This window comes from Hyla sarda, chromosome 1 (assembly GCF_029499605.1).
Source record: "Hyla sarda isolate aHylSar1 chromosome 1, aHylSar1.hap1, whole genome shotgun sequence".
NCBI lineage: Eukaryota > Metazoa > Chordata > Amphibia > Anura > Hylidae > Hyla > Hyla sarda.
The window spans coordinates 532,088,528-532,100,952 of record NC_079189.1 but is presented as its reverse complement, the minus strand read 5'-3'; the positions used below and the strand labels follow the sequence as shown (position 1 = coordinate 532,100,952).

The following is a 12,425-nucleotide window of genomic DNA, read 5'->3' as shown; positions in this document are numbered from 1 at the left end:
TCACACTGACAAAAGAACAAAAGTTATTGGTATTTACTGTGAATAGTGGACATAAAAAAAAAAAAAGTTAAAGAGTACCTCTCATTAACTTGATATATTTTATAATCCTCCCAGTTCACTGCCCCCATCATGATAAACCACCCCCTGCCTTTATTTTTTATTATTTTTAGCTTTCTACCTTGATATTGCTCTGTATTTTCTGCTCAGCACAGTCAGATTCACAGACTGGGAAGGGGCGTTACCCAGCAGACGTGACATCATCTGAAGCCATACAGGGGAGAACTTCCTTCCTCACAACAGCAAATGACAGTTAAGTGTGAGGAGCTATGATTGGATAAGGCTGGACACACACCCCTCAGCACTCCAGACTGCATTTCCCGTGTTTGGACTTCTTCCAGGCGAGCAGGAGTCCAAAGTCTGTGCAAAAGATGGGGGGAAATGTGGTCTGTACAAGTAGGGAGACACCTAGTGGCAGCTTTTTTAAACACAAAATAAAACATAGAAAACTTCATTTTTTTAAACAATGTATATTAGAAATATTTTTTTTATTTACCATAAGGAGTGCAATAGCAAAAATGAGTTTTAATGAGAGTGCCCAGTTAAGTTAATAAATTACTACTCTAGAAACTGGTTGCAAACTGCTTATCAGGGGTCTGAAAATAAATGAAGGAATTAAAATTGCAAACTGAAACCCAGTGTACCTTTTGTAACTGAAGGTGAGCACTAACATATGTAACAGTCATTTTTCCATGTCCTTTTAGGCTATGCTTATTTTTTTTTTTGCGCCGAATCGAATTACAAAAAAAAAAAAGATATAAAAATTGGGACTTTCTGGAGTTCTCCAGCGCTGCATAAAGAAAGTTATTAACCCCTTAACCCCTTCAGGACCAAGCCCATTTTGGCCTTAAGGACCAGAGCGTTTTTTGCACATCTGACCACTGTCACTTTAAACATTAATAACTCTGGAATGCTTTTAGTTATCATTCTGATTCCGAGATTGTTTTTTCGTGACATATTCTACTTTAACATGGTGGTAAATTTTTGTGGTAACTTGCATCCTTTCCTTGTGAAAAATCGTAAAATTTGATGAAAAATTTGAAAATTTTGCATTTTTCTAACTTTGAAGCTCTCTGCTTGTAAGGAAAATGTATATTACAAATAAAAAATTTTTTTATTCACATATACAATATGTCTACTTTATGTTTGCATCATAAAAGTGACGAGTTTTTACTTTTGGAAGACACCAGAGGGCTTCAAAGTCCAGCAGCAATTTTCCAATTTTTCACAAAATTTTCAAACTCACTATTTTTCAGGGACCAGTTCAGGTTTGAAGTGGATTTGAAGGGTCTTCTTATTAGAAATACCCCACAAAAGACCCCATTATAAAAACTGCACCCCCCAAAGTATTCAAAATGACATTCAGTCATCATTTTAACCCTTTAGGTGTTTCACAGGAATAGAAGCAAAGTGAAGGAGAAAATTCACAATCTTCATTTTTTACACTCGCATGTTCTTGTAGACCCAATTTTTAAATTTTTACAAGGGGTAAAAGGAGAAAATTTTTACTTGTATTTGTAGCCCAATTTCTCTCGAGTAAGCACATACCTCATATGTCTATGTAAAGTGTTCGGTGGGCGCAGTAGAGGGCTCAGAAGGGAAAGAGCGATAAGGGGATTTTGGAGAGTACGTTTTTCTGAAATGGTTTTTGGGGGCATGTTGCATTTAGGAAGCCCTTATGGTGCCAGAACAGCAAAAAACCCTCACATGGCATACCATTTTGGAAACTAGACCCCTTGAGGTACGTAACAAGGAATAAAGTGAGCCTTAATACCCCACATGTGTTTCACGACTTTTGCATATGTAAAAAAAAAAATTTTTTTTTTCACTAAAATGTGTGTTTCCCCCCAAATTTCACATTTTTCCAAGGGTTAATAGCAGGAAATACCCCCCAATATTTGTAACCCCTTCTCTTCTGAGTATGGAGGTACCCCATAAGTTGACCTAAAGTGCACTATGGGCGAACTACAATGCTCAGAAGAGAAGGAGTCATATTTGGCTTTTTGAGAGCAAATTTTGCTCGGGGGGCATGTCGCATTTAGGAAGCCCCTATGGTGCCAGAACAGCAAAAAATACCCACATGGCATACCATTTTGGAAACTAGACCCCTTGAGGAATGTAATAAGGAATAAAGTGAGCCTTATAACCCCACAGGTGTTTCATGACTTTTGCATATGTAAAAAAAAAAAAAAAAAATTTCCACTAAAATGTGTGTTTCCCCCCTAATTTCACCTTTTTGCAAGGGTTAATAGCAGAAAATACCCCCCAAAATTTGTAACCCCATCTCTTCTGAGTATGGAGGTACCCCATAAGTTGACCTGAAGTGCACTATGGGCGAACTACAATGCTCAGAAGAGAAGGAGTCATATTTGGCTTTTTGAGAGCAAATTTTGCTCGGGGACATGTCGCATTTAGGAAGCCCCTAAGGTGCCAGAACAGCAAAAAAAAAAACACATGGCATACCATTTTGGAAACTAGACCCCTTGAGGAACGTAACAAGGGGTACAGTGAGCATTTGCCCCCCACTGGTGTCTGACAGATCTTTGGAACAGTGGGCTGTACAAGTTTTCATTTTCATGGACCACTGTTCCAAAGATCCGTCAGACACCTGTGGGGGGTAAATTCTCACTGCACCCCTTATTACATTCCGTGAGGGGTGTCGTTTCCGAAATGGGGTCACATGTGGGGTTTTGTTTTTTTTGCGTTTGTCAAAACCGCTGTAACAATCAGCCACCGCTGTGCAAATCACCTCAAATGTACATGGTGCGCTCTCCCTTCTGGGCCTTGTTGTGCGCCCCCAGAGCCCTTTGCACTCACATATGGGGTATCTCTGTAGTCGGGAGAAATTGCGTTACAAATTTTGGGGGGCTTTTTTCCCTTTTACCTCTTGTGAAAATGTAAAGTATAGGGCAACATCAGCATGTTAGTGTAAAAAATAAAAAATTTTTACACATTTAACATTCTGGTGTAGACCCCAACATTTCCTTTTCATGAAGGGTTAAAGAAGAAAAAGCCCCCCAAACCTTGTAACGCAATTTCTCCCGAGTACAGCGATACCCCATATATCGCCCTAAACTGTTGCCCTGAAATACGACAGGGCTCCAAAGTGAGAGCGCCATGTGCATTTGAGGCCTAAATTAGGGATTTGCATACGGGTGGACATAGGGGTATTCTACGCCAGTGATTCCCAAACAGGGTGCCTCCAGCTGTTGCAAAACTCCCAGCATGCCTGGACAGTCAACGGCTGTCCGACAATACTGGGAGTTGTTGTTTTTCAACAGCTGGAGGCTCTGCTTTGGAAACAGTGGTGTACCGGACGTTCTTATTGGGGGAGGGGGGCTGTGTAAGGGTATGTGTATATGTAGTGTTTTTAACTTTTTATTTTATTTTGTGTTAGTGTAGTGTAGTGTTTTTAGGGTACAGTCACATGGGCGGGGGGATTACAGCGAGTTTCCCAGCGCAAAATTTGCTGCATCTCAAGATGCGAGAAACCCACTGTAAAAGCCTCGCCCATGTGAATGTACCCTGTACATTCACGGGGGTGGCGGGGTGGGGGGGGGGGGGGCTTGCATCAGCTGTTGCAAAACCACAACTCCCAGCATGCATGGTCTGTTAGTGCATGCTGGGAGTCATAGTTTTGCAACAGCTGGAGGCACACAGGTTAGGAGACACTGAGTTAGAAACAGACAATGTTTCCCAACCAGTGTGTCTCCAGTTGTTGCAAAACTACAACTCCCAGCATGCCCAGACAGCTGAAGGGCATGCTGGGAGTTGTAGTTCGGCAACATCTGAAGGGCCAGATGTTGCTGAACTAAAACTCCCAGCATGCCTGGACAGTCAGTGCATACTGGGAGTTGTAGTTTTGCAACAGCTGGAAGAGCACAGATTGGAGACCATTATACAATGGTCTCCAAACTGGGGCCCTCCAGATGTTGCAAAACTACAACTCCCAGCATGCATGGTCTTTTAGTGCATGCTGGGAGTTATAGTTTTGCAACAGCTGGAGGCACACAGGTTAGGAAACACTGAGTTAGAAACAATGTTTCCCAACCAGTGTGTCTCCAGCTGTTGCAAAACTACAACTCCCAGCATGCCCAGACAGCTGAAGGGCATGCTGGGAGTTGTAGTTCGGCAACATCTGAAGGGCCAGATGTTGGTTAACTAAAACTCCCAGCATGCCTGGACAGTCAGTGCATGCTGGGAGTTGTAGTTTTGCAACAGCTGGAAGAGCACAGATTGGAGACCATTATACAATGGTCTGCAAACTGGGGCCCTCCAGATGTTGCAAAACTACAACTCCCAGCATGCCCAGACAGCCAAAGGCTGTCTAGGCATGCTGGGAGTTGTAGTTTTCAGACTCCTAGAAGCAGCAGTGAAGATCTTCACTGCTGCTTCTGAGGACTACATACTTACCTGCTGGTCCCGTCGCTGCTCGTCCACGTGGCCGGTCCTGCCGCTGCTCCTCGGTCCTGCCGCTGCTCCAGGTAAGTCCGCCGGTCCCCACGTGTGCCGCAGGTCCCCGCGAGCCCCTGCAGCCTTCGTCCCCCGTTCTGCCCGACTTCCAGGGGCGGGCAGTGCGGGGGATCTGAACTTTCACCCCAGATCACTGTGATTGGTCCACAGGGACCAATCACAGTGATCGCTGACCAGGACCATCAATTGATGGTCCTGGGGGTGAAGCAGAAGTTGTCCCCTGCTGGAAACAGCGGGACTTCTGCCAGTTAACCCGTGCAATGCTGCGCATCGCCGGGTTAACTGAATGTCATTTATAAACGCCGGGATGCGCGAACGCACTGCACAACCCGGCGTTTATATATGACATTCTGCGGGAAGGGGTTAAGGACTCAGCCCATTTTGGCCTTAAGGACTCAGACAATTTAATTTTTACGTTTTCATTTTTTCCTCCTCGCCTTCGAAAAATCATAACTCTTTTATATTTTCATCCACAGACTAGTATGAGGGCTTGTTTTTTGCGCGACCAGTTGTCCTTTGTAATGACATCACTCATTATATCATAAAATGTATGGCGCAACCAAAAAACACAATTTTTGTGGGGAAATTAAAACGAAAAACGCAATTTTGCTAATTTTGGAAGGTTTTGTTTTCACGCCGTACAATTTATGGTAAAAATGACATGTGTTCTTTATTCTGAGGGTCAATACGATTAAAATTATACCCATTATTATATACTTTTATATTATTGTTGCGCTTAAAAAAATATCACAAACTTTTTAACCAAATTAGTACGTTTATAATCCCTTTATTTTGATGACCTCTAACTTTTTTATTTTTCCGTATAAGTGGCGGTATGGGGGCTCATTTTTTGCGCCATGATCTGTACTTTTTTTTGATACCACATTTGCATATAAAAAACTTTTAATACATTTTTTATAATTTTTTTTTAAATAAAATGTATTAAAAAAGTAGGAATTTTGGACTTTTTTAATTTTTTTTCGTTCACGCCGTTCACCGTACGGGATCATTAACATTTTATTTTAATAGTTCGGACATTTACGCACGCGGCGATACCAAATATGTCTATAAAAAATGTTTTTTTACGCTTTTTGGGGGTAAAATAGGAAAAAACGGACGTTTTACTTTTTTATTGGGGGAGGGGATTTTTCACTTTTTTTTACTTTTACTTTTAAATTTTTTTTTACACTTGAATAGTCCCCATAGGGGACTATTCATAGCAATACCATGATTGCTAATACTGATCTGTTCTATGTATAGGACATAGAACAGATCAGTATTATCGGTCATCTCCTGCTCTGGTCTGCTCGATCACAGACCAGAGCAGGAGACGCCGGGAGCCGCACGGAGGAAGGAGAGGGGACCTCCGTGCGGCGTTATGAATGATCGGATCCCCGCAGCAGCGCTGCGGGCGATCCGATCGTTCATTTAAATCGCGAACTGCCGCAGATGCCGGGATCTGTATTGATCCCGGCACCTGAGGGGTTAATGGCGGACGCCCGCGAGATCGCGGGCGTCGGCCATTGCCGGCGGGTCCCTGGCTGCGATCAGCAGCCGGGATCAGCCGCGCATGACACGGGCATCGCTCCGATGCCCGCGGTTATGCTTAGGACGTAAATGTACGTCCTGGTGCGTTAAGTACCACCTCACCAGGACGTACATTTACGTCCTGCGTCCTTAAGGGGTTAAACCCCACTTTAACTCTACATTTGCTAAATGTATATTTATTCTATTTCATTTTATTTTATGTTATTGGGCTGTCTAATATCCATATTCGATGTTTTATCATTTTACGTATCTGCCTTTTCCTATTATCCGGTGACACGGCAGCACTTCAATGTCTGTACATTTAAGTTGGCTCGTTTTTATGACTGTAACACATATTGCCTGACGAAGAACCCGGTTCGGGTTTGTAACTTTTAATTTGCATCTTTACTAATAAATTGCCTGTTTATATCTTGGCAATCTTATTTTCAAGGAAGGCGCCACCCGGAAAGTCTCCATTTTTTATATTTTTTTTTTCGTGATTTCTTGTACCGGACCTGGAGGTCAAGGTCAAGGACGCCGAGGCAGCCACCTCTTTGAATTCACACTCCCAGCGAATCTACATGCTCATCAAGGTGTTGTACTCTCAGTACAACACCATATGGTAAGGTGCATAATTTTGCACAGCTTATTTTAGTAAATTGCAGTACTTCACTAGGAGCGCACCTCTCTTTTCAATTGTACTTTTCAGCACTGCTGAAAGGATGACTGTCCCAGAACCTGAGTGTATTAAAACTAGGACGTGCAGGATATTTTTCTTTGCTCAACATCCATCACTTGAACGGCCTTTGTAAGAGGAGCTTCTCTGAATGGAGTTCAATGCTAATGTGAACTTGGCCTAAGCTGTTCTTAACCTGTTATGGTTCTTTAAATAAAGGTGTCTGTAGGATTTCTAGGATAAGTTGGGAACTGTGGGTGCTCAGCTCAACCAGACTAGAGTATGGGGTGCTGTTTGCTGCGTCCGCACACCCTGTGAACTGGGTGTTTCGGGAGGCATTTAGGCAGCAGAGCCTTGTTATTTGGCATGTAGCTAGATGAGAAGTCATCACTGAATGGGAGGAAGCCAAGGGCTACCTGCACATCCTGAATGTTAAAAAGTCATCCGCCTCATATCATGCTTTCACAGAGGTGTTGCCAAATGTTTGACTGTTTGTACCCCAATAGCCCAATTGAAAAAAATAGCCTGTGATAAGAACGGACCCATACATAGTGAATATTGGAGGAAATATCCAATATGGTAAAAATCATTTTCAGATGACAGTTATTAGATATCTGTCTTTCTTGTAGCTTTCAATCTTCCTATTTTCCCATCCTCTGATACTCTGAACAGTTCCCATGTTTTTGCATATTTTTGGTTTTCGGGGAAGCAAACAGGGCACATTTTTTGTTTTATTTGGACATTCTTTTCCACTTCAATATCCTTTCTGCATGAGAGTTTTAATGAGTAGATTTGCTCAAGGCTGTATGGAACTTGCTCATCCATGCAGAATCAGCCCGGACCTATCAGAGGGAGTTTGTCTGTGAGCACGGATGATGTGACATGTATTAAAACTGACAAGCTGGCAGACAGTAACAACACCAAGTCACTGTCATACAGATCCGCAGCAGCATTCCTAGTCACTAGGGAAAAGTACAATCACGCCTGATCAACCTGGCACCATACTGTGCTCCTGAGCATGGATGTCCCATGCATGAAATATGTCCTGGCTCTATTATATGGTAGATGGTATAGGAAGAGTGTGGTGATATGCCCCAGGTTAAGAGGTGGACTTGTGAGGTTTTGTAAGGTGATAACATAACATATCGGATACTTTAAATTTACTTGATGTTGCAAGGGTTGTCCCCAACAAGATAACCACATTCAAAATGCACCCCCTGGGCGACCATCTGTTTGCACTGGGTCCTATTTCCAGCAATCCCTGGCAAACAGTTAACTTTACCACTGAAAGCCTTAGCCAGACAGGCATTTCCCCTGCATAATTTAGTATTACTTGGTATGAATTTTAGATGAATGGCCACCCATGTAATGCAAGGATGGATTGAGTCTGTCAGAATAAGAGGTGCTAGTATGGAGTAGCTTTCAGTTCTCACTCATAGAAGTGGCTCACTATCTTGGTTTCCCATTCCCATCCTATTAGTGCATTTGGTCAGGCATTGTATTCATAAGACAACCCCTTTAAAATAGATCACCAAGATATCCTCTTTGGGGCATTGTTGCCTTAGTATATATTTAGCAATGTGTTGCTCATATTCTGGTGAGTTTGTGCTTATATGCAGTAGACCATCTGAACAAGACCAGCCTCAGTATAAAGCACATGCTGAAGTCCATTGATAATACAGAAATTGGAATATAGTCTACCCTATACTCTACTCTACTACCCTATACTGTGTATTCGGCATTGAAAAGCTGGTCAAATCCTGCAAAACAACGGATGCCAGATAAAAAACAGACAGAACCTATTCAAAGCCATTGTGACCCGTCAGAACCTGTTGGTGTCCGTTGTGCAACGAATCGTTCAGCTCAATGTTTTCTGGCATGAACAGGGTTTACGAGCTCACAAATGTAGCTCCGATGCTAGTGTGAACGTAGCCTTACCCAGCTCTGTACAACACCTTTGTCTCGACACTGCTGGGGCTTGTGGGTAGAATTGTTACAGTTCCTATGTTTCTTCTTTCTTCTGACGGGCATTGTCTCTATCGCAGGTGCCTGCATGCGCCGTTTTACAATGTGTAAAGAAGTGCTTTCATTATTTTGTCTTCACATCGAAAACAGATCTGCTGCTAGGAAATTGCTCCAGAGACGGGGGAAAGGGAAGAAGGGACATGTGATGTGTGACATCCAGTCCATCAGGGAGGAAGAAACCTCATGTTAAGATGTATAGGACCACACACAAGTCACTGTGTGTGAGACTGACTTTACATTGGAGGAGAATAATCTAATCTGTGAACAATGATTCAGATGCACAAATAGCATGTCAAGAGGTTGAATGTAAATTGCTGGAAGTTAGTAAGGTTTTGTGACCTTTCTGACCAATATTGTCCATTTAATATTGTTTATGTACTATGCCTTATACATAAAATAATTGTATTGATGTTTTTTTCTTTGTAAGAAATTCGTTTTTTCATTTAGGTTTAGATCACTCATTGTGTCAGCATTTGATTCTCACATTACACGTTTTGTATTATTTGCAGGAATGGCCTTCCCTGCCGACATCTTGGAGAACTGTAGCCATGAAGAGCTGGAGAGCCTATCGGAGGATTATTTGGCTTATCTCCGATGTGCTGACCCTGATAACCCAGAATATTTATCATCGCGGGATGGAAGCGAGGTAATATGTTCAAAGATTCCCCTATTTCTGCACTTAAAAGATTTTCCTATGGACTTGAGTGGATCACAGTGAAGTCTCTATGACACATATCAGCATATCTGTACCAGCAAGCGATCCTGCTTTAGGAATTGCCTAGTCTGCATTGTGTAATGTCAGACAACCTTATCCAAAATATCTCTTAAAGGGGTACTCCGCTGCTCAGTGTTTGGAAAAAACTGTTCTGAACGCTGGAGCCTGCATCGGGAGCTGGTGACATCATCGCCCTGCCCCCTCATGATGTCACGCCCCGCCTCCTTAATGCAAGTCTATGGGAGGGGGCATGACAGCCGGCTCCAACGTTCGGAACAGTTTGTTCCAAACGCTGAGCAGCGGAGTACCCCTGTAAGACATCCTTACAATAATTATGTGTCCTCCATTAGCTGAAGCAGGAAACCATGTCAAACAATAGTGACGTAACTTGACCATTAATGGTTTTTCTTTACAGGTACCGATCAGTCTTAGTACCGTAGGGTATGTCCCACTTTATGGAGGAGATCAGACACACAAAGTTCTGGCTCTGTTTGCTCCAGAAGATCCTCTGACAGGTAGGACATTGTGTAATGACTTTATTGACTTTATATCTGTTAGTTGAAATGGACACCAAAGTTACAATTATGGAATTATTTAACTATTCGGATCTGCTGACTGTAATAGTGTCAATTATAGCATTTATAAATCCGGATGCCATGAAGATATTAACTAATCTACTTTATCTATAATTATAAATAACATGACATTTATTACCTACAATTTTTCATTGATTACAGCCAGCTTTAACAGGAAGCATATACAGTTTCTGATTGCAAATTGTTTAATTTTGTTTTTTTCTACATTATTATTGGGACAGCCTTATTGCCTGGGCTTCTGCACTTTTCTGATGAAGGGGTATTTAAGTGTGAGATGTTGGGGGGGGGGGGGGGTTGTCCAGTAGCTAAAAGCTTCTAAGTGTACCCGTCAGATCCAACAAAAAAAAACCCATTTTTTTATATATCACTCAGTACCTAATCCTGACCATGTACATCTAATTTTTATGTGTCTAGCACCTTTATTTTTTTTATTACACTTTTAATTTAGCTCACTAGTCTGAATTCCTCTCAAAGGGAGGGGGCGTGGCCTCACTGTGCAGGTCTCCGCCCCCTCCCTCAGTATGCTGTCTGCTCACATCTCCCCTAGCATTAGCAAAACTACAACTCCCAGCTTGTCCTCACTGACAGTAGCGGGACACAAGCTGACAGTGGGAGGATTTTTCCTCTAGTTGTGAGCCCTGCACTCACAGCTGTCAATCAAGGAAGTGTGTCCATGACATAGGTGGTGACGCATGGACACAGCAGGACTAGTATGTGCCCAAGCAGGCAGGGGGATGGGCAGTTGTTTGACTGGCTTTTTCAGTATGAAATACTGAAAATTTTCGAATGAAAGAAATTGCAAAACCTATTGGTTTTGCATGCTTTACAACATATCAAAAGTTTTTGTATCTGACAGTGCCCATTTAAGTATAGGGCCCAAGTCTTCCATGGGAATAGAGTGAGGGATGCCGGATGTGCGAGGCCATTCATTGTCTATTGGAATGCCAGATATCTGCAAGTACAGCACTCAGCTATCTGGCATTTCCATAGGCAATGAAAAGAGTGTCATACATTATTCTTAGCTCTAATCATAAGAGACTTGGGTTTCATTCTCAAGATCCCAGGGAATGTTGCAGAATTTTTTCCCCCACATATATATATATCATACAGAATAATATCTATCCAGTTCTCTATAATTTATTTTTCCTCCACAGCTGTGGCGCTATATCTTGCTCACCAATGGTGGACAATTGATGATATTGTTAGGACCTCAAACTCTTCTCGAGAGGGGCTGCAACAGGTAAGAAATAGGTCATAGTCTGCAAGTCAGTCTCATATTCCCCATAAATGGGTAGTCAGGATTAAAAGAGACATTTTTAAATATTGTACCCTATTACATGATTTTTAAGTTATTAGAGGGGGCCCACATTCTCACTTGTACCTATTAGCCAAAGCTTGAGTGTCTATAAAGAACATACTCGGCATGTTTATGTCGGTTTTACACGGACTGCTTATTGTTATATAAACCGAAAGTGTAAGCAGTATACATCCTTAATTATATGCATACATATTTTTTGTGTATTTTTTTTTTGTTTTTTGTTTTTAATACAACAATATATATTTGTATTATTTATTCCTATATGACAAAAAAAAAAAAAGAAATAAAATATTTAATCACATTGTAAAAATACCAATAAAATAGCAGGCTATGGGAGGAAGTAAACAGTAAACACTGCTGTCCTGGAGACCCAATGCAGTTAAAAGCATTACATGATGTGCACGGGTATACATTATGGCCCTAATTTATCAATCAGCCTGAAACCCTTATTTTCAGTTTTTTCCCATACAACCAATCACAACTCAACTTTCACTTTACAAGAACTCGTTAACAAATGAAAGTTGAGCTGTGATTGGTTGTTATGGGAAAAATCAGACAATTAGGGTTTTAGGCAGATTGATAAATTTGGGCATATAAGTGAATTACTTATTACTAAACCTTGCTTATGCTAGGCCCAAAAAAATCACACATGTGATGTATATATAGCAATATCATGCCCAGTAGCGGTAAACATAAAAAAAAGTGTATAGAGTGTATACACAGGTACAAATATTATATAAACTTGTACACTTAAAACCTATGCCCCATAAAGACTAGTAAAAAACTGTGTACCCCTTTCTTTCCCCCTGTGATGCTTGATCTCCACATATATATTTCAGCTAATTGTTGAGGTTCACAGAAATACACCATGTTAGGAATACCAGTAAGAGGTATCCTAGTTGGGAATCTTGTTACAAGTTGTGGTGCCCAGATGCTTCAGTTTACTCTGAGTTAATATAGATAACACAAATAGCCATGAAGCCATATGAAAAGCTTAACTTTGAAGAATGTTCCTTGAAGGTACGTTCACACGTGCGT

At 41.6% G+C, this 12,425-nt stretch overlaps 1 protein-coding gene across 4 annotated transcripts in view; it reads left to right on the top strand.

The window, feature by feature from the left end:
- Window positions 1-12,425, top strand: part of FAM169A (family with sequence similarity 169 member A) — an 86,921-nt gene that overhangs the window by 40,827 nt on the left and 33,669 nt on the right. For all 4 annotated transcript variants that reach the window (XM_056540018.1, XM_056540027.1, XM_056540038.1 and 1 more), the window contains exons 2-4: window positions 9,268-9,404; window positions 9,889-9,988; window positions 11,224-11,309. In XM_056540018.1, coding sequence (XP_056395993.1) covers window positions 9,270-9,404; window positions 9,889-9,988; window positions 11,224-11,309 — 321 coding nt within the window. In that variant the 5' untranslated portion in view covers window positions 9,268-9,269. The remainder of the gene's footprint in view (window positions 1-9,267; window positions 9,405-9,888; window positions 9,989-11,223; window positions 11,310-12,425) is intronic.